Genomic DNA, 23119 nt, shown 5'->3' on the forward strand with positions numbered 1-23119 from the left:
CTCCAATTAAACAAAACTTTTTGCCTCCCTGGCAGATTATCTTTTGGAAATGAGAATCCAGCTTCAGTTCTTCAAAACCCTGTTTCGAAGATTTGCTGGAAATTGGGGTTGTGTGATTTCAGGCAGGATATGATTGCTGGTTCTTGGATCATTAAGGGTGCCAGCTTTTCTAAGCAGCTACCAAATATGGCCAGAAATGTTTCAAAATGTGGCAAGAAGCCACTTTTCTACCAAAACAGCATGAAAACACTCAAGTGTATCAGCAGCAATGTTTGCAGACAGAATGTTAGTGTGTCAGATTTTTTTGCTGGGTTTTTTATTTTTTTTAAATTTTGTGTGTGTATTTTTGCATACAAGTATATGCAAATCTGAAAAAAAAAAAATCAAGTGAGGTGCCTTTACCTGCAATACATTGACAGTTTAAGTATGACAAAATCTGTCAATTCTTTATCTTAATCCTTTCCGTTGTGATACTTCCTTTCCTTCCCAACACCCCATAGCAGTTTCAGTGCACCCATTGTTTGGAAGAAATTTTTTTGCCATCTACTGTGGAGTTCAAGTGACATTAACCTTACCTTTGAAGACCAAAGACTGTGCAAAAAGTTTCTGTATTATTTAACTTGCTAAGTCCTTCAGAAGGATTTTTGTTGTTGTTCTAAAAGGAAGCTTTCTGTTTTAAGCCTGAATAAAGCTTATGCACTACTTAAAATGCAATTTATCTGACCAGAGCTTTTGAGTTATGTGACATAGTTTCTTATGAAAGGATGGAAAACAAAAGCAAATTGGGTCTGAAGTCTCCTAATTGGTGATGTGGTATTATGAATTTACAAATCAAATAGCCCTTGATGATAGATGCTAGAGATCCTAATGTTGTATCTGGATAAATGAAGCCAGTTTGGTTTTGCCTTTTGCTTGTAATAACAACAATGTTGTAGGTTTAACTTGAATACTTCTTGTTTCTTTTAGAGGAAACAAAATATTGCATATATCTGTGGTTGGACGTGGTGAGTTGGAAGAGGGAAATGCTTAAACATTAAATAACTTGCTTTTTACAATTATGTGTATGTTTTTCCTCTTCCAGAGTGGCTTCTGTACCAAAACCCAATCTTGTTCATGTACCAAAGGTATGTTCATCATCGCAACCAAGAAACGTAGCATGTGGCACTGTTACCCATCTGTCAAACCCTGTTGTTGATAAGCACTGTCATTCAAACTTTCCTTTCAATATAACATGCTTGATTTCCATGTGTTACATTAAGAGTATTGCAGCATTTGAATCTGAGTGATTTGGGGTTTGTTTGGGGATTTTTTTTTTTGTCCCGAAGGATAGAATTGAGAGACCTGGCAAAAGATTATCCAAAAAAGAAAAAAATCTGAATAAATGTTATCTTCCAACCCTTGGAACATTTTTTAGAAAGATACTGCTGAAACTTTTCCTCAATCCCTAAGAGAGAAACAGTACTAGGGTTTTTTGGTGGTGGGGTTTCATTTTCGGTTTGGTTTTGTGTGGGTTTTTTTGTTGTTTTTTTTTTTGTTTTTTTTTTTTTTAAAATAGGCACTAAAATCTTCCTTTATATGTGAAAGAAGCTTATCTAAATATTAGAGTTTCAGAGAACAATCCCCCTCAGTTTTTTTAGAGCCCTGGGGACTTATTTGTTCTCGAGTTCTTCTAATGTTTTGTTCTCAAGCAATAGTTTCAACACCCACCCCCCACCCCCCCACCCCCCTTTTGATAAGAAGGCTGTTTGCAAACCTGAAAATACTTACGAATGACCTGTACTTGAAAATCCTCTCTAGTGGATGTAAATAATGTATAGTATATTACTGTTCTGCTGACCATGATTTGAAAGGCCACAGTTTTGGAACTACCATGTTAAAACATAGGTCCTGGGAAAGAAAAAATCACTTGTTTTTTGAGTTTTTTGATCTGACAACGGTGTATCAAGACATTGGGGCGCATCAATGGAGTGCAACTGGAAAAGCTCAGCCTTCCAAAGCACTGACCACTAATAAATGAGCTCCAGGTCTCTGGTTCCACTCTTAAGGGTCATATCAACAGATCAATATATATATACAGTGTGTGTGTACACATGCACAAGCTGTTTGTGTATGAGCAATGTGCATATCTCGAATAGGGTTTGAGAGGTGGAATGTGGATTTTTGTAAATGCTGATTTTTTTCCACATGAGTTACCCAGTGGGTTTTGCAGTAGAGTGGTTCTTCAGTTTCTCTTGAATTTGATTTGTGGGGTGTCTGTTTTGAATATGATGAGAGGAGTTAGCATCGTGGGATTTCTTACTGATTGTGCATGCTTGGATCATCCCCTTTCCTAAAATGCATGGCTTTTTTCTCTACATTTCATGGCTTCAGTCTCCATAAAGCTTGCTTCTGTGCTGCTTTGTTTCACGCTAGGTGCATTATCTCCCTTGAGAGCAGCGAAAATCCCTGCTGAGGAATGTGCATGCGTCTGGCGTGTTTTTGTGTGTTTCTTTTTTGTTTTTCATCTCACATAGGGAGAACCTACAGAAGTAGTTAAGCCTGTGCCCGTTGCCTCTGCTGTTGCACCCAAAGTCACTGCCACGGCGAGCGTGGCTTACAATAAGACACCGAGGCCGTTTGGAGCGGTAACTTCCTCCAAAGTCACCTCCATCCCATCACCATCCTCCGCCTTCACCCCAGCCCAGGCGGCGGCTCCGGCCCCGGCAGCTGCCGCTCCGGCCCCTTTTGCTGCGCCTGGACTGCATGTTAACGCCAAGCCTAACGCTGAGCAGCGGTCGCCTGTGCCGAGCGCTGCTAAACCTGCAGTTAATGTCCCACGGCAGCCCGCCACGCACAATGCTGCCCCGAGCGCCTCTGCCAGCGACGGCGCCCAGGATGTAGCTGAGGGGCCACGACGAGGATTCAGAGAGAACCAGGGGGAGAGTAAACAGCAAAATGGGTAGGTGGGATTTTTTTTTGCTGTGAGGGTCTTTCCTCGCAGGAAAAAAGCTGGGCTTGTTTAAGGGCTAAGTAAAACACAGCTTGGAGGAGTTGTTCAATTCTCAGAAGCGAATCTCTAAGGAAGGACTTGCATCTTAAAAGGAATGCTTTGAAGGGCCAAGCCAGACCTTCAGTGATGATTTTTCTCAGGAGTGACATATCGGTTTATAGAGTGTCACAACTAAATTGAATCAGGATCACGAAATGCTTTACGTGGTGGGTTGTATCATGATGTGTTCTGGACCTTACAACAAGCCCGGTATTAATTTTGATGTCCGTGTCTCACTGTGTATTTTGACTCCCAATGCGGTGATTGAAAGCAGCAGGCACTCAAAAATGCAGAGCAGTCTCTCAAGAAGGGTGATGTCTGGGAACAAGGCACTCTGAAAGACCAACCATGGCCCCTGACCGGTGGAGAAATGTCCCAGAAGGGAGGCAAAGGGACAGATGTCACATTACTTCTCTGCACAATACACAAGAAACTTTGATGCATGCAAGGAAGCTGGTGGGACTGAGCAGAGATTTGCAGCACTATAATGTTAAAACCTCAACTTTAGATGTTACCTTTACCCTAAAAAAGCAACACAGATTTAAACTTGGAGTAATATTTGCATTCAAATGATTGTTTATATTAAGTGGATATTGGAGACCTAACATTTAAGGGACTGTAAGGCTATATAAAAGGATTATACTATATCTGGTGTAGCACCTAGACTAGCAAATGATAGATTAGTAAATTAAACAGCCAAGCAGTGGTCCTGGTCACTCAGAACTGCACTGCTGCCCTGTTTCAGTGGCAGGCTTTTGGCCAGGGCCACATCGGACTCTCCCAGAAATTCCTGGGCAGGTCTCAGGAGCTGCAGTACCCCGGGGACTGGTTCCCAGTGACTGCTGTGCAGTAGGGTGAGGAGGAGGCTGGGTGTGAGCTGTCCCATGCCAGTTGGCCTCTGTGCTCAGCAGCAGTGTCTGACAGATTAAATTAAATAATAAAAAGGGCAGGGGGGGAAATGTAGGTTTCTCTTCCATCTTAAGAATGTGAAACCTGTGCTTAAAGGCTAAAAGCTGTGGTTACTATTTCCCATCCCTCAAAGGAAGGGAGCTGGAGGAATAGGCCTAGTGTCTCTCTCCTCTGATATTTTCTCAGTGTAGAAAGTATATGAAGAACCCTACAGACAGGTAAACATCCACGTCATCTGAAATACAGAATAAATTGCAGTTTCAGTAGAGCTTCTCATGGAGTGGGGGGGAACTTCTTTAGGTACCTATTCCCTTTATATTGCTGTATGAATATTTTCCATATGTGGACTCATATAATGTAGTCTGTATGCATTTTCTATCACACCGTTGTCATGGTAACTACCAGCCCTTTTTAAATAGCTGATGGCAGGAGTCCACACTGCATAAGAAGTGGGATGAAACTGGGAGATCCCAAGGACTTGCTCAATGCTGGTAGACTTGTAATATGCTTTGGCAAACCATCTCTTATCTTTCCAGGAATGGTGTTTTAGCAAATAACTGTGCAAAGAATATTCAAAAGCAGCAATTAGTGCTGAGAAAGAGGAACAATAGCAACAAAATGAAGTCTCCTGGAAGGAAGTGCTGCAGGTGTAGACAATCAAGATAGGATGACTGGGTGAGCACTGTTAGGTGCCTTATGGTTAGGGGATGCATAGTACTGACTGAAGAGTATCACAGCTGACAGGTGAAGAAATCCCTGTCTCACTGCCAGCCTTGCAGATCTAGTTTGGGAAAGCTTGAAAATGTTTAGAGCTGTAAAAACCTACTCTATTTCACCATCTTTCTTACAATAGTGTGTTTGCAAGACAGTTAGACAGCCCAGTCCGAAGGCAGAAGACAAAACCAAGCAAACAAAACCCCCCTAAACTGATTATATTGGTCTGCTGCTACACTTAGTTTTACTTAGAAAAATTACATTTCAACGATGATGCTTAACTATCTCCCCATTTAAAATAGAATCCATAACACTTATGAAATATCAGAAACATTGACATTTGGAATAATTAATCAGTCTGAAATAAATTCAATTTTGTTTCTGTGTTTTGTATTATTCATTTTCTTAAAAAAAAAAAAAAGGAAGTTTGTATCTTGTTCATAGATAGCACTGCTGAGCAAATGTAGTTCTTCAGGCATGCACCTTGTCACACTCAGAATTTCTTCCCTTCCTCCTGGCTCCCCTCAAACCATATTCAGGATATAAACAATTTGCCTTCACTTAAGGAGGGGGAAGGAAATTTTGTTTCCCTTGTTTAGTTCTGGCTTAGAAAGAAAGCAATTTGCCTTCATTAGGCTGCGTGCAATTACGCTTTTATTAAGACCTTCTTGCCAACTCTTGCATGAAAATGTGCCTGCTGCTTAAAACAGGTAAGATGTCCACAGACTTCACTCAGTTTAAGATCAGCTGGGCTAAATTTTTCCCTTGTAGGTTCTCTTGGTGATTGTAAGCTTGACTTACGTGATATATGACTTTACCAGAGCTTGGATTTGGAAATTCCTGTAATATTTCAAGAAGGAAAGAATGTATTAACACATCAAATACTTTTTTTCCCTTGCAGATAACAACAGTGACAAAGTTAGTATCAACAGCACTGGAGTTGAATTATGGTCGTTTTTCCTGTTGGAATAACCAGCATGTATTCTTGTTTTGCAAAATTATAGCTCTTACAGAGTTTTATATTTAAATTTTGCAAAACAGCTTCAGCTTTTCTTAGTAACTTCTTAGTGTAGTAAATGGTTTTGTCTGCATCGGACGTGACGTGATCTTGCTTTTCACTGTGTTACATTTTGTAGCTTTGTTTTTATTCCACAAAACATTTGTGTGGTGTTGGTGTGTATTGATAAATTCTTGGTGCACCTATGGCTAATTGGTGTTAATACAACTAGTAAATGGTGAAATACAGTATAAAAGCAATAAAGGTTTGAGGACTATGGAATGAAGGGCTGAATACTGAATTCATACCACAAAAATAAGAGTAATATTCATATACTGTGATTTGTACATATTAGGGATGATAAATATGGTTGAGGTTTTATTGGCTTGTCTTTTCTCCCCTTGCCTCAAGTTGCCCTGAGTTAAGGGAGATCCTGTCTCACTTTTTCCTTTGTGTCTGGCACCACCTTGTTGCCTCAGTGAGTAATTACTAGTAGACTCTTAAGCATTAAAAAAGAGACTAGTAGGATCCACAAGAAAAATCGCAGGATATTTTGTTTATAATACCACTTTCAACAAATGTGAAAGACTACTTATTTCACTGTGGTAGTTACTAGAATACAGTCAACTGCATGTAAATAATTACATTTCCATGTAGTTCCACACCTTTAATTATTGCCTTAATTTTCAGATTTTATTTTTGCTATTAACTGTTTTGATGCATTACTTCATTTTTCTCTGTACTACTTGTACTCCATCCTGGAAATACCACTTTCTTTGTTTCTATACCTCTCCCTTGTTTAGTGGCTTTGACATGTGATACACATACTTCACTAATACTGTGTGTCTATGAATTCGTTCTTTTTGATTTAATTTTGTATGATACCCTTCACATCATTCTTTCAAGTATTAAGTATTCTTTTAAGCGTAAGTATTTACTAATGCATTCCATTGAATGGGCCTAATTCTTACTTGTTGACAATTAATGATTTACCTCATTCTCATTCATATTTTCCACCTTTCTTCACCAGAAATATTTTGGACATTAAAAGTATGGTGGGGAAGTAGTGGCAAAAATAGAACTGACTTTTAAAGTTTCGTCAGGGGGGTGGGGGGTTTTTAAATTATTATTAGAATTGTTATGTTTTAGGAGCTAATTTTGCAGTTAATCTGTAAATTACGTAAAAATAAATGTACATTTAAAGGGCCTTAATGATTAATGCTTTGGGATAACAAATGTAGAATTTAGGAATAATATATATGGTATGAATCTTCTGTTCCCTTTTCCTAAACTGATCAATACCATTACATGTTCTTTACAGCAATGACTGAAAGCAGAGCTTTAAAATCCTGTATTCTTGCAAGTCTGCTAGTGCAGGGATTTATAATTGCATGTAGGTTACTGTGGGGAAAATTTTCAGACTAAATGATCACCCCACTACTATTTTCACTTTCAGAAAGGGTATCAAGCATCAGTATCTTCACATCAGGTTTCCATAACATTGCTACTTATGCTTTCAAATGGCCTGGTTCTGATCCACACTTTGCCAAGCGCAAAAGACTTGGTGTGTACTGAGTGGCCCTTGCACACAGCTAGTGCTTTGCCTCTTGTGAACAAGGGGAGAATTTCTCTAGGGGCACCTGGTCCGTACTAAGTAGGCTACCCTGCTTTACCAAAACAAATTCCCCTCTCATCCCTGTGAGGAAATCGCTATGAGTTTAAGTATGGGACTTCTGTGCTCTGGTTTTGGTAGTAGAATGAGAATATCACTATTAATTGGATTTCCGTGCCCTTTCGCACTAATTCAATAGAATAATTAACTGCACTTCTATTTCAACTTTCTGACTTTATTTCTTGTTTTCTTTTTCTTCTTTTCCTGTTTATGCTGGGAAAACTTTCTCTTGCTGTATTACTCTGTCATCTCCAAGGAAAAACCCACCCAAACGGTAAAGGTTTAAACGTGTAAATGTCTTGATAATATTGTCTTTTACTGTTTCTGATGCTCCAACAATGAAACAAGGAAAAATATTTCAGTTGGGTTAGAGTAATTATAAAGCTGTGTTTGGTTTGGAGAGCTGAATCTGTGTTCAGGTGTGCCTGTGGAGCTCACTGCTGCACATCTGCTCCCAAACACAGACGCTGCCTTTAAACACTGTGAAAAGTCACAGGTCTGTCCCTGCCTGTGTAGCTACCCTGACCCAGGTGGTCTCTGAAGCTTTTTGCTCACTGCTCTCTCCTCTCCTTGATGCAGCCCTCCACGGAAGCACATTGTGGATACCTATACAGAGTTTTACCACACACCCACCCACAGCGATGCCAGCAAGAAGCGACTGATTGAAGACACCGAAGACTGGCATCCCCGGACAGGCACCACCCAGTCCCGCTCTTTCCGCATCCTCGCCCAAATCACTGGCACTGATCATAGTGAGTAGCTTGGTGTAAATGAAATAAAAGTAATGGCCTTGGACAGATAGTTGTTTTTAAAAGCTAGGGGTGGGGGGAAGTAATAAAAGGATTCAGTCACATCTCATGCATTTTCCCTCTTGGATAATAAATCCAGTAGGCAGAATCTTGGTGAGTTCTTTAAAAGAAAAAAGTTTGAGAAGACTATAGCAGGAAAATATTTTTGTAGAAGTCCTACAATTGCTAAATAGCTCAGGACATATGCGTTGCTGGACAGTATTCCTGATTGAGTTGATTATTAATACATTCTAGATAAATCTTAAAATTTCCATTTCTACTCCCAAAGACGTTGGCAGATATGTATTTGCTGTTTCTTTCCCCCCGCCCCGTATCACTAAAATGGTGACATTCCTGTTCAAATGCTCCAGAAGAATTAATGTGTTTTCAAGCATGTAGAAAATCTGACAGTCATACAATGGTATGTGACCTGCAATGGTTTCATCAACCTGAAGCATAAATCCATCATTCCTCAGTTTATTCCCAAGTCATGTTTCCATCCTCTGCTTATGCTATGGTGTGATTACACGTATTGTGGACTGGAACAGATGATGCAGAGGTCATTCCCAGTCCTACAATTTTATGGTGAAACTTCAGTTTGATATTATGCTGTCAGTTATAATTAATCAGCTGAGACCTATAATGTTGTGTAAAAGCCATCAGAAGTGCCATCAGGAGATTTAAGCCCAGTCGTGTTCAGACTGAGGCAGTTGATGTAGAGGTGATTATTTCATTTTTCTGCTTTTCACAGCTAGTGCTACAATAAAGAAGGCAGTGAGGAAATCAGACCCCCCTCCCCTCAATTTGCTGGCAGAATTACTGTAGAAGCCAATGATAACACCTCTCCAAATAAGGATTATTGTCTATGTATGATAAATATTCTGAATTTGGACAGTTACCTGATTGATTTGAGGTCCTACGTTGCGCTGTTCTATTAATGGATCATTGTCTACCTTTGGATTCTTTTCATTAATCCTTATAAGGGCAGAATATGAGACCTAAACGTCAAATAACATGTCATCCAGCATTGATCAATTAATCATGGTGACAAATACTATAAGAAGCTGACTGCAACTAGATTTTCCAAACTTAAAATCAAGGCTGGGATTCTACATTATGCCATGTGCAGTCCTCTAGCACCTTGATGGGTCTCACAGTCTGATTGCAAACAGGTGCTTGGATTATCACCTGATAGAAACCTAACGTTTGTCCAAAAGAAATGCCTCCCAGCTTCCATTCAACTTCCCTTTCTCAACTCACCTTTCTCAAAGCCAATGTGAAGAGTGGGCCAAGGGAAAGAACAGAGGCCAGCAGAGCCACCTTTCAGCAGTCCTGCTGGCAAAGGGGCTCTTGAAGTTTATAGACATCCTCATTTCCATTGGGGCGTATTTAGAATCTAGGAGTCCTAACGAGCCTTGTTGTAATTTCCTGCTGTGGTGAGTGCATTGGCACAGGGGAGAATCTCAGTGTGCGGTGGTACAGTGCCTTTAGTGCCTTAGAAAATAAAAATTTTCTCTCTTCTTGCAGTGAAAGAACCAGAACATGAAGCTGCAAAGAAGACTAAGTGAGTTGATGTTTCTATTACTTAAATACTTTGCATGTCTTAATCTTAACTGATAGTGTTTGGTGCATTTGTGTGACACCTGGGTGTTTTTAAAATGTTGCTTCTTTTTTTGCCTTCTACTTCAGCATGTAAAAATCAAGATCTTTTTCTGCATAGAATGACCTTTTAAAATCTGTTGGTGCAGTCCAGTATTAATATTTGTGCAGGAGTTTGAGATTTTCTGTGTACTTGGACTGATTTGGTTTTCTGTACAAGGTCAGCTTGTCAACATGTTTTCCTTTTCCTAAATCTAACCAGGCATTTTTGATTTGCAAGTGTGGATCAGATTGCAAGGCATAGCTGGAAAGTATTACTATTCTGGACTGTGAATGAGGGTCAGCTGTCTCCTTGCTTTGGGATAAGCGTTGTTCAAAATGAGGTCCAACCAGTGGCTAAATCTAATGGTTCTTGCAGTCAGTGGGAGTTTTTCTGCTGACTTTGCCTATCACCCGATCCAAGTTTTTGATAGAGGAAGGCAGTGTGTGGATAGGAATAGTGCATGGAGATTGCATGCTCGCTTGTGAAACTGCTTAAGACAAACTTTCTTTCTTTCTTATTTTTCTTCTGTCACTTCTTTCCACAGGGAAAAGGTTCCCATCCACGTCTTTAGCCCCAAATATACAAAATTACGTGACTGGCACCATGAAGTCTCAGCACGTGTTCTTAATGTCCAGTGATTTTACCCAAGTTGCAAAAGCAAAATAAAACCACTTCCTTCCTTTCTTCTTTTCCATCTGCTTTGCAAAAAGAAAAAAGCCTTACTGCGAGAGAAATTCTAGCCTTTTCTATACTTTTCTAACACTTTCCTACTGATGTGTAAAAAATGAGATGAAAATGTTTTTGTGCTAATCACTAGGTGACAAAAAATACATATTTAAAACAGAACAACTTGGGTGACTGAATCTCCAACATGGGGAGGAGATGGCTGTTGCAGTTCTTTTTGTGCCTTAAAGGAGTCATTTGCATTGCTGAGTTTGAGTTACTGTAGGTTGTTAGAAAGCAGAAGATTATGAACAGAAGAATAAGAAATTGTGTTACTTTGATTTTGGGGCTGGGGAAAGAAGATTAAGAGGGACTGTATGCACTTATTTCAAGCTATTGTATTTACCAGGATAATTATCTTGGATTTCACTAGGTTTTCAGCAGGTCAATTTTAGAGTGGTTGTAAATGTTTTACTAAGTAGAACAAGAAGACAGACTGCTTTTAAGCAAATAAAAAACGAATTAAAAATATTCCAATGTTGTGAATCGAAGTGCAAGCTCAATATAAAGATTCTGCTGCTTCAATTAGTAATATGTTCATACTAAGGAAAACTTAGAAAAAATTGAGCAGAATGTTGCTGTGTACATGTAAGAGCTTCAACAAATCCTCTTAACAAGAACAAAATAAGATGGTAGTATTTATTTATTGTGCAGTGAAGCTCATAGGCTTTCTTGTGTTTCTAAAAGCTTCATGGCCATATGGTTCTCCTGTAAAATAATGTATTATAGTAGCTACACATTCATTAACTTATGCTTTCTGAAGCTTGAAGAGTATTTTAATAAAAGTTGCTTTTATCTTAGCTCTGTCTGTTTTTCTTTTGAGTCTCTCTGACTCCTTGAATAGTCTTCTCATGCACGGAGCTGTAATTTCATTGTATCTTCACAGATCACAGTAAGAGAAACAATTAAATCCCTGCTGCGTAGTAGAAACAATCTGAATTGTACAAAACTATCACAGTAGTAGAGTTCCTGATTGTGTTAAAAATGGGGCATATGTGTGCCAAAATCGACACAAGATTTGCAGAAATCAATAAAATGGTTGACCTTTTGGGGGGGCTGCAGGAGTAAGAATTCTACTAAGTAAAACTTGTTCTCAGCTTTTGCAACATTTATTGAGTCAGAGAAGTTTCAACCTTGAAGGTGAATTGTAAAGCACATATAAAAGCCCAATCTTTCATAATTGCTTAATGAGGACTACTGCAATTGGCTCGTAGTTTGTGCAGCTGACCTACGCGCCATTCTGATGGAATTGGCCCTATGAACAGATCGATGTCCACTGCAAATGCTTCTGCAGACTTGTACAATATCAAAATGACTCCCCCAGCTTGGAAAATTGAAAGGAATAGAGACCTTTGGAAGCATTTTAAGCTTGTTTCCTTTTCAGATGGTTTATACTGCTATATATTACAGCAGTAGCTTATGGTATTTGTCATTCTGTCTTTAGGAAAAGCCAAACAGAAAATGGAAACTTCAGGTAATAGCCAAGTTATCTAACACTTAACAGTCACTGATGTGGATGCCTAACAATACACAGAATAAAGGACAATTAGATTTGCAGTGGTAATGATGGACCAAGGCATATCACACCTTACACACCTTTTGGATTAACTCCTTAGTGACAGTAGGGGAAAATACTCACTTTAATAATTTCATTAAAACTGTTTTGATGAGAAGTACCAATCAGTTTGATTCCTCACCACCCCACCCCCTCATCACATAACTTGGTAGTGGGTACTGTGTTACTAAACCTAAGTGTGTGACTGAGTGCACATACAACACAATATAATCATTTGATAGAATACTGCATAATAAAGTAGGAATGTGAAGCAGTATGTTAAAATTGTTTTGCTGGGTTTAAAGATTTTTCTTTTTTTATGAATGGAAAGGAAGACAGGAGTTTCAGAGGTTATGAAAGGTTATTACTTAGACTGTCTGTAAAGTTTTCTTCATAAGGGCAGAATGGTTTAACCTTCAAGTATTTTTATGGTTTGGAGATGTCCCTAGGTAATGAAAATATCTTTATGTTCGTATTTAACTTACTGTTATGTTTATTTATCTTACCAGCTCTTATCCCTTTGAAGGGTGAGTTGCTTTAGTGAGAAACAAAAGACAAAGCCTCTCTAAATAATCCAAAGTATAGAGCCTCTGTTTTGATGAAAATGAAACATAGATAGTCATAGAGTTGATCTGTTGAGGATATGAGACTAGTTTGAGAAAGGTTACCAAAATTATTCATTTCCTATACATTCATAGTAACAAATCACTAATTCCAAAAATGTTTTATGAATGCATGAAATGAATTTCATTTACTGCTTTCAAGATGTTATCTTTTCACCCAGTATCCCCATTGCTCAACACTTGTTGACATTAAATTTTGGACTTTGTTACTGTTTCTAAAGCAATAGACTGCTTTTCCTTTTGCAGGTGGATAACATGCCTTAGTTCATGTCCAATTCCCAGCATACATCTGATCTTTGAAAAAATATTCTGAGTGGGTTTTGATACAAATGAATAAGCTCATATTTAAGAGATCACCTAGAAGGATAAATCTGAGAAACAATAAAATAGAAACTTCTCTTCCATCAGTAATTTACAGATAAAATCCAAATTTAATAATATTGAACTTTTCAGGCAGGCATTGTCCAAGACAAATGTCCTGTGGATTTTTTATTATTGTTTATCCCTCAACTGTAACCCACTAGGGATTTTTGTGTGGATAAAATAGCAGCTGAAAGGACAGGAAGTAAAAAGTCCTCACTGAAATGTGTAAATTGCAACTCTTAAACCAGTTACTTAAAGCTCAGAAAGGCAAAGTCTAGCCTTTATGTCAAGTTTGTTTATGTGTTTTAGTAACTGATTAGTTCTAATCCTGCAGCACCCTATTTCCAAGTATGTTTTAGACGTTCACTTTTAACCATCTCCTTTTGAGCAACCATGTTCTGATTTAGTTTTGGCCTTAAGTTGTAGAGTCAGTTCATTGTCCTGAGTGAAGATGTGTCTGGATTTTCCAGATTTGTAGTTTAGCTAATCCATAGCCACTGGAAGATATTTATCCCACACTTAGTCTTGAAACAACCTGTCATAAATCATATATTTATTTTTCTTCCCCCTCACCATGTCATAAATATCTGTAAAGCATACCTGCAGATCTACCTAATGGAACAGGAGCCCAGGATACCTGTATTAATCTGAATAAAAACTCCATAGCAACCCAGACTTTGGAGATGCCACCTGTATCAGAATTTCCATCCACGCCTTTGCCACCTATGAGGTCTGCTCCCTGGTCATTCCTGAGTCTGTTTAACAATTTTCAGCACTTAAAGACTCCCTACTTTATTAAGATGTTTAATTTTGCATGCTAAGATATATATATAAAAAAGAAGGCAGCAATGCCTACTTCTGTGGCTAATGTAGTCTGCTCAAAACTTGAGGTTGTGATTGATCTCTATCTCATAGTTGACTTTTATTTTTGTGTATAACAGTGAGATGTCTGATGGGTGCTTTTCTTCAAATAGAGGTCTTTAAGACAACATTTTCTAGATTTATATATTTTTCCTATCACAACTGGAAAAAAAGATATGAAAAAATATTGAGAAATATAGAGTCTAACCTTCACAAAACTAACACCCTAAAATGTTGCAGCAAGAACTGCATAAAACTTTGGGAATGAATCCCACTTGCACTTGTGTCTGTTTCTTTTCCAGTATTTCCTAAAATTTTTTCATCATTAATGTAATACTAAATGTATGTGTTCCATCTTTATAAATGTAAAGTACTGCTTGAATTTCTGAGTTTATAAGCAGCAGAACTCTTCTCGACCTTCACTAACATCGTGACACTTCCTAAGTGTATTGTGCATCATTTTACCCCCCTATTTGTATTTTGCTGTAAACTCCATGGTTTTTGACTTTTGGTGTTTCTTTTTTTTCCCCTTCCCAATTTACTAACACTTTCATGCACAGTGCCTCCTCTTCAACATACTATTTCAATGTGGATTAAAAATCTCTTTTTCTGTGTGTCTCCATTTGATTTTATTACTGTGAATGGAGTGAAAACGGTGCTAGACCAGAATCTGCAGCTGCTCTTTTGCCGATAGCAGTGTCCTCCCCTGGCAGTGTCCCCTTTCTCAGACTTTCTGAACACATTGCTGCGGCAGCTCCTGGGAGGTAAATCTTTCAGAGGGGGCTCAATTCAGTTAATGATCTAGCTATATGTTGTTCTAGCCTAGATTTGCCTGTCTTGGGGGAGAGAGGGTTGTCTGTCATTCACTTAAAATAAACTTTATAAATCTGCTGTGACTAGGGATTTTCCTGGAAATGGTAGGAGAGGGAAGAAGAAAAATTAAGTAAAACTGAGCAGATTCAGGAACAGTCTTGTGGATAACAGTTAAAGTAAGATGAAATATTTAGTGTGTGTCAATACATTGTCAGTAGGTGTCCACCATATCACTTGAATGGAGTAACTTATCAGTGGTCTCAACAACTCAAAAGTGAATTCAGATTTCTTCAACACACAGAAAAGTGCCTTTAAGAATATAAAAATGATTTTTTTAAAAGTAGATTATTTCGTTCATCATATTGTGCTGTGCTATGATGCAATCAAAGAAAACTAGGTGATTACCTGGCAAACTTCCTGTCACTGGCCTTGGATAGCTTCATTGGCACTTACCTTGGCAGATTAGTGATGTTTTGGAGGTCATCTATGGGTACTAGACAGTGATGGTAATTTTGGATATAAGACAATGACAGTAATTTGGAGGGTTATGATGATAATATTGAAGGTCAGTAACATTTTCTGATGGTTTGTGTTTCATAGTGCAGGAGTGTTTTTTAGTTCCAGGTAGCTAGTGTTCATTACACATACATAAGCACAAAGTTGTAACACAAAACAAAGCTGCTCCGTTAAAAATGAGAATTGAATGAACAGTACCTGGTCCTGCCAGGCCCCCAGACAGAGACTTGTCCTTGTGAAAAGCATACAGAAATATACTATTGCCCATACCTTTGTGGGCTTTCTGCAACTAGAAATCTAATACTAAGATCTGGGATTGACAGTTTCCCCTTTAAAGCAATAGTCTCAGCCAGCTCAGAGAGATGAGGCGAAACCTCACAACAAAATATGTCAAGTCTGTTTTGTTGCAATGTCTTTTGAAGGCTTTTTTGATGTCTGGGAGAAGAGGGTGCCTTCATGAGCTAACATGAGATTAGTCAGGAAAGGATGGTGGGTGATGACAGAGGTTTGCTTGTACCAGTATCTTCATGGTAACCTTTGGTTTGAGCCAATACAGAAAAGGAAGATTCAGTTGTGATGGTTTCAGCAGCATGTTCTCTTAAATCCCAGGAAGCAGATGGGGTGAGTAGTTATGAGTCACCAAAGATGAAAGATACACGCAAAAGGTGTATGGCAAGACTCATGGTGGTTTTGCTGGGGTTTTTTTTGTTTTGTTTTTTTGTTTTGGTTTGGGTTTTTTTTAAGCAGAAAACCAGGGATGAAAAAGTCAGGGGGAGAAGTACTACTTCAATAATTGATTTGGATGTCTACCAATGAAATTCTAGTGTGATTATACCTACTGAGCCACAGATGCCCTGCAGATACTGCTACAACTATTGTGTTCTGAGTACCAAGGAGTTCTTTCTAAATCCTAGCTCTGGATCTGTGTCCAGGGGAAGGAAATTTAAGTCTACCCTCACTCAAGACCTGTGTCTCTAAGTTTATTATTTGGCAAAATTAACCTAGCAAGAGAACAACTTTAAGATGAGCCACAGGAAATCGGAAAGGACAGCTACATTCATGGTGGTTCAGGAAGAGAGCTGAAGTATTTATACAAATAGTCAAAAAAATAGATGATGACTATTTCTACTCAAGAAGGGCAAAAATCTGAGCAGCTTCTGCAGAGCTGTAGAAGGAAGGATTAGCATTGAGTGTGGGAAGGAGAACATAAATTGGCAAAGCTACATAGTCTAATTCTCTCCTGAAATGAGAGGTCAGCAGTGTGGCAACTATATTTGTTGTTTGTGTTTTGTTACTGAGCCAGTGTCACTGCTTTTATAAGTGTCAGGTGGGAAATACACTCAAAGCTGGTCTCCAAAACACCTTTTTTATAAAATTGCAGCTATCAGAAATCTGTATGGAGCAATTGATGCATGCCATGTCAGACTTTTAGTAAAGCAGAGTTGGGCCATCCAAAGGTCAGTAGACTTGCTTTAGCCACTAAAGCCCTGCATTTGCTGTCAATGACTGGCATTTTTTATTTTCCTAATGGGCTCCATCTTTTCTCGGCTGAAGCTCTGTGATTTGTACCACCCACTACTGAACCACCAAGAAGGAGAAAGAGCTTGCTGTGAAATGTATGAAGGATCTGGCTTTTATTACTGGATTAAAGTTAGGTTTGCTGCTTATAAGGCAGACTTCATAATATAAAGCATAAATTTTTTTTTATTGTAGTTTTAGTTCTTTATTGAAAGCCTAAACTATTCATATGACGATATAGCCAACTACTGTAATTTATGGCATATTATTACTCAATTTCATATAAGCAATGTTCTCCTATAAGTTTAACAGTAAAATATTTAAGAGCAATTACAACCTTTCCAGAAAGTTGCAAAAAGTCATCTTAAAAAGTCATCCTGGCAACTTTAGACCATGTTAAACCACAGAGTCTGGCACCTCCTGAGAAATATATAACTAATATAAAGCAGAGCCAGTGCCAACAAGTCTTTAGATTGCTCTTTTATATACATGCTTTTTACAGTCATACAGACCTACTTTTAACTTTTCTTTTAATGGAGTTATTCCTGATAGTCATAAATACAAAAACTTAGTATTAAATAGTAGATATTAATCCTGATTTTTGTTGTGTACTCTCTGATTAGTGGACAGCCAAGAATATTTTCTGCAGAAATTGTCATCTCCAAGAGTAATTTCTTACTTCTTTTCTAGCTACTGTCAAAGCAAATGAAAAATGGAAAAAAAATGAGTATGTATGTATGAATAAGATCTGGAGTCAGCTTGCTCTCCCTTTGGAGCATATATCCAGTGTGGTTTATTTCCCTTCTCCTTGCCTTCTTCAAGGGCCCTTTTAATGTCTTATAAAACTTCACAAAGATGCTGTATGAAGTTTTGGAGAACTTGAGGGCAACTCCAGGAAAGAGTATAATCTGTGCATACCCCTGTGTTGTCATGAATTGTAACTGCTGCTGTACTCTCCTCAACTCAACCAGATCTCCTTTTTCGCAGGTTTAACATTTCTACATCCTACATCAGTTTCCTAAACAACTTCCTTTGGTTGTAGTCATCTTGCAAAAGGGAATTTGCAAAAACAGGAGTTGCTCATTTAATTGGCAAGTGAGCATCAGGTTGGGAAGAAGAGGAGGTCCCAGACTGATAGAACTAAAACTGTCAGATCTTTTATGGTTGTCTTGGTTTAGTGACAAGCAAGAGGAAGTAAAATAAGGGGAAAATTACTGCTTTCTTGTGGTGAATGCTACTTGTCCTTCTGCTTTCTTTTACTTCAGAGAATCTTTGTTTGAGAACCCTTTGAAAGCCTTACCCGAGTGCGCATCTCAACCCCCTGCAATTGTTCAGGTTTTAAATACCAGCAACCAAGTAGCCACAGTGTCTGAAGTGTCATCTACTTACGCTAGGTAGAGTTTCTAATATACTGGTTGTGCTCTCATTCAAGTTTGTTGTCTTTTTTTTGAGTAACTACTTTAAACTATCCAAATAGTTTGGTTTTGTGGTTAAACAAGCCTGGTTCCAAGCTCTCAAGCTTCAGCTGTAAACATGCCCCAAAGAAACAGTTTTCAGCATGGTCTAATTCCTAGGGGAGATGAGTATTTGGTTCCTAGGGAATTAAAATAAGCCCTTGCATGCTACTCACTTGATCTTCTTACAAAGGATGCAAGAACACCAGCTAGAAGGAGTTGTCCATTACTGTTTAGTGTTTTTAATCAAATGAGAGATTTCTTCTCCATATGTTGTCTCATTATAATTGTGAAATTAACATCAACTAGGAAGATAACTGCGGAGTTGCCTGCTCCAGATGCAGCAAGCTTTTTGGCAACTGAGAAGGTGCCTCCTTGCCCCGTGAAGCATGCTGTGGCCACACAGACCTCTGAGCTTCCCCTGCTCACCATACAGTCTGCAGCCCCACCTGTGGAAATGGCCCTTGGGCTGCCTCCTGCTCCTGCTAGGTATATCTGAGCCAGCTGCCTTTAAAAAGGCATCATCAGAAACTGTAAATTTACATATGGTGGTTTCATTTGATTTTTTTTTTTTTTTTTTTCTTCTTTTGGATGATGATGCTGTCAAGATAGAGCAGCTTACAGGTGTCTCCTGACCCTCTCACTGCTCTGGAAATTTGAATAGCAGTTAGATATTTGAGTATTTTTTAGACTTAGAAAAATAATTCCAAAATCAAAGTGGCCCTTAGGTGGAAGTGGAGTTGGAAGGTGACTTTGTTCTCAAAAGTTAGTGACATAGTGAATATATAGTGTCAAAGTGTGGAAGGTTTTTGGGAGAAGGCACAGCAGAGTGCACATAATATATGTACTTTGATATTTTATTCACCTAGCTTTCAAAGTTTAGTCACCCTTGCTATCAAATGTGTATTTTTAAATTGTCCAGTAGCCTGAAGTTTTTGGAAGAGAATACAAGCATTAACTTCTGTAGTGACAGAACATCCGGAGTATAGTGTCTACCAATACAGAAATAAAGTGCTTCCCTCAGTAATTAACACTATGGGATATTAAACCATACCCGTTCTGGGGTTTTTTTTGTTTGGTTGGGTTTTTTTGGGGTTTTTTTGGGGGTTTTTTTTTGTGTTTTTAATGAGTAAGGAGGGCTCTTAAATGAACTCTTCCTGAGCTTTAGTTAGCATTGCCAGAGGTGTGAGAAGTGATTAATGACTTTTCTTCTCTTGCTGCTTTTGGGCAGGCATGAAGGATCTCTGCCTACTTGCGAAACAAATTCTTTCAATAAAGCCTCAAGCTGTCAGTCTAAGTCATCTGTAAGTTATACAAGGTAAATCTTTTAAGGTATATCTACAGCAGACTGCTAGGTGTAAACAAGGTTTTTTAAATCTGAGAAGTGATATATATAAAGTATAGTTATGTAAATGTTTGGAGCGTTTTGTTGATTTCTGAAGTTATTTTAAAAAAATACACAGCAATTATGTGGATAACCTTGAAACTTTACAATAAGAGCCTGAGTTACAGATTGACCACTGCACAATTATTTTGGGGCCAATCTGGCTTTTTTTTTTTCTTGCTTGTTCACATTCCTCCCAACCAAGATAATAAGTAGGGAAAATGAAAAGGGGACAAGAAGCCTTTATCTTTGGTAAAGGTGGCTAAAACCAGACCTACTGAAGTTATATCAGCAAATATTCCAAAGTTTTCCATGTTTATTATTTATTATGAAAAATAAGAGAAGCTGAATGATCTTCAGGGCTCTTTCTGTCAGCACCATGGAGACTTAGATGGATCCACATGAAGCGTCCTGGGCCCTGGTTCAGTGGGAATGACCCAGGGGTGCAAGGCAGAGTCTGGGATGGGGAAGTTGAAGGCTGATAGACACTGAATGCTGACTTGATGAGGGGAAAGTTTTATTTGTGGGTGAGATTAAAATTGCTGTTTTCTACATTAGCATTGAAGTGGCTAATATGTTGCCTGATGTCTCTGTGAGTTGGAACCTACAATAATATAACTTTCCAGCAGTTAATGCAGTCCAGTATTGTACTGTCTCTGTCAAACTTTCCTGCTTTCTCTGTTTTCTCCTCTGTTGGCTCAAAGCTGCTGTGCTAGAAAAGTACTGCTGGAAAATCCTTTGGGAAGCCTGCCCAAGTTTGGACCCGCTCCTCTTCCCGTTCTTTCTCCTTTCAAGCAGAGATCAAAAATTAAGAGCATGGCTGCTGCTGCCGTGTCTGCTGCCATTGCTGTTCGGGCCAGGTAGACATCAACTTTAAAAGGAACATTTTATAGCTTGGTTTAAGAAAGTTCAAGCTTGCTCAAGAATAATCGAACCCTGTCAGGGTTGCAAAATCAGCTCTTTCACAATAACATAGTGGGCAGGTCGTTAGAATATGTCCAAGGCTCCCATGCCCCATTTTTAGCTTAGCTCCAGACTGCTGCTCTGAACCTTGGTGAGTAATTCTACCTTTCTGATACTCATGGTATCTGTTTTATGGTTTAGTCAGAAAACTAACTGTAAATAACAATTGTGTTACATTGGTGACAAAAATAATCTGCATCTTTGAGTAACTTCTGGATGCTTGAAGACAATAACTGAGTTCTATCTATATCTTTACTGCATTGCTTTTTACAAAGACTTACTTTGACCAGTGATCTCAAGTTTTTTGATCATGCATTTATATCAGTAAAAAATTTTTGAGCATAAAATATATGTATATTTATGTATTTCTAAATTATATAAATTTCTTAATGTGCTAATAATTTATGTACATTATAAAATGTACACAAAGACAGAAATTGAAAAAGCATGAGAAGAAGATGAAATAAACAGTACCTTCAAAATATTTTCTGTTTTACTTCAGTAATGATAAAAAAAAAAATTTCTTCTCACACCCCAATGGGTTGTCCTGTGCACCCTCTGCGGTGTGTGACCTTCACTTTGGGGACTACTTATTTGGACATAATTTCTACATCCATTATCCTAGGTTCAGTTTCTCCATACTGCTACAGAACTTACAGGCTTTTCATAAGGGTGTTTGGGTTTTCAGTGGTCCCAGACAACTTGAACTTTGTTTGGTCACCTAGTTTCTTTACGTGGTCTTTTTAAACGCTTGCTAGACTCTCCGAACCTAGTGTCTACCGCGCACTCTTGGATGCCCTGCTCATTACGCCTGTCACTAAGCCTCCTCTGCAGGCCATCGGGCCCTCCAGGAAGTCCACAAGTGCTCTGGAGTTGCAGAAGAGCAAAAGGTATTGTCCGAGTGTGGTGTATGGTTGACACTTAGGACTGCAAGAAACTGGCTTCTCCTTCAAAGCCTGTTTCTGTTGTCTGCACACTTGAAGCAGTCCGTCTGTTGTGGTCTTTGGCATGAGGTCACCAACCCCAAATCCTGCTTGGTTTCACCTCTTTGCAGAGCTAATCTGCACCCTGGTCCTGCTGATGGTCTTTGTGCAAGTCCACCATACTAAGCAAAGGTTTTCTCACTGGCATCAGGTGCCCTTCTGAGACACACGGTACTGTTTGTGCTGTGTCGTGAACCTCTGAGGGAGGCACTGTCACTCTAAATAGCTGGATGGAGAAGAGACAAGATATTCTGGCTTGAAACCTCTGTCCAGGTGAATTATTTGCAACAGTTCCTTGAGCAAGTAAGTGGCATGTTAGGCTGTGAGGGTGCTCTGGGAACAAAGAGCTGCTATTTTCAAAGCTCACTTTTAAAGTATAAAATCGAATAACTGGCATGCAGTGCGGTAAATAACTATTTTAAAACTTATTTGCCACTTAGGTCCTTTGTTCCAGCGCTGATTCTGTTCAGTGCACAGGACTTTTTGTTCTCGTTTCCTGACCGCAGCTATGTTAACACTGTGGAAAGCTGCTTTTACATAATGGACTTCAGCCTCAAAGGCAGAAATCTATTTGGTTATTTTACAGGACAGTATGCATTAAGTTGTGCTAAGGAAGAAGTAATTTGTGGGTTTTGGTGTACTTATTTGGATTTTCACAAGTGTAAAACCCTTCTTGAGATAAGACCCAATTACAAGTAGAGCTGAGATCCACTTGATACAAGAAATTTCTGTTGAGTAAGAAGTATTAGATCTTTCCATCCTGTTTCGTGGCTTCCAAGGTGACCTCAGTCCCTAGAAAAGGCTAAAGTAGCCCTAACTTTGGGAGGGGAAATGGTAGTTATTAGACGCCAACACACAATCTTAAATTGTATGAAATTTTCCAACGTTGTGGCATATCCACTTTAAAAAGAAAAAAATAATATTAACAGAATTACAGTGATATAACACAACCTTAAATACTAATTTTCTTTTTGTCACTGAACGATACTTGGAAATCTTTTTAAGTGCACATCCAAAGGGAAAACCTCCCCAGGAGTTGATACCTGTGCACCGTGGTTGAAGTCCAGGATGTGCTGCTAGCAAGACTTTATTCTTTAACTGTGGTCTTTGTTTGCTGATGCTTTAGTAGAGCCAGTAATGGTAGTGAAAATTAATTCTTTGACCCCTTTTCTTTTTTCCTTTGCTCACTAAGGTACATTGTTTATAGCGTAAGCTGCAAATGAAGGTAGATTGTTACAAGGATGGAAGCGATGACCTTCCTGTCTCTGAAACTGGCTCTATCCATTACCATATGGGGAGAAACTTTCCTTGTTTGAAGGTCTATTTTTGGACATGCAAACACTTATTTCTGCTAGAAAGTTGAGATTCCCAAACTGGCTCTGTCAAGTTGCTGTCCCTTATGAATGCATGGGGCTGCCCATTGGAAAAGGGAGCAAGCAATGGAGAACTTCTTTCATTCTGTTATAGTTAAAGTGCAGTTTTGGAGGTTTTTCTCTGTTTTGCTCTTCCAGCTGGCAGAGCTGGAAAGAGATGTGCCGGGGAGCCAGGAGGTATACTAGGAATACAGAGACCATATAAGCCTGCCCAAAAAACCTTATCGGCATTAGATATAT

At 38.8% G+C, this 23119-nt stretch overlaps 1 protein-coding gene across 18 annotated transcripts in view; it reads left to right on the forward strand.

The window, feature by feature from the left end:
* Window positions 1-23119, forward strand: part of PDLIM5 (PDZ and LIM domain 5) — a 131357-nt gene that overhangs the window by 72407 nt on the left and 35831 nt on the right. For 2 of the 18 annotated variants that reach the window (XM_074866770.1, XM_074866763.1), the window contains exons 4-16: window positions 1082-1124; window positions 2514-2938; window positions 7577-7594; window positions 7900-8072; window positions 9636-9672; window positions 11918-11947; window positions 13610-13744; window positions 14523-14639; window positions 17988-18116; window positions 18486-18665; window positions 19408-19494; window positions 20265-20420; window positions 21282-21413. In XM_074866770.1, coding sequence (XP_074722871.1) covers window positions 1082-1124; window positions 2514-2938; window positions 7577-7594; window positions 7900-8072; window positions 9636-9672; window positions 11918-11947; window positions 13610-13744; window positions 14523-14639; window positions 17988-18116; window positions 18486-18665; window positions 19408-19494; window positions 20265-20420; window positions 21282-21413 — 1662 coding nt within the window. Of the gene's footprint in view, window positions 1-1081; window positions 1125-2513; window positions 2939-5552; window positions 5570-7576; window positions 7595-7899; window positions 8073-9635; window positions 9673-10294; window positions 11274-11917; window positions 11948-13609; window positions 13745-14522; window positions 14640-17987; window positions 18117-18485; window positions 18666-19407; window positions 19495-20264; window positions 20421-21281; window positions 21414-23119 lie in introns of those variants that run through there. The other 16 variants (XM_074866773.1, XM_074866771.1, XM_074866764.1 and 13 more) reach the window with 16 other exon arrangements.

This window comes from Strix uralensis, chromosome 4 (genome assembly GCF_047716275.1).
Source record: "Strix uralensis isolate ZFMK-TIS-50842 chromosome 4, bStrUra1, whole genome shotgun sequence".
NCBI lineage: Eukaryota > Metazoa > Chordata > Aves > Strigiformes > Strigidae > Strix > Strix uralensis.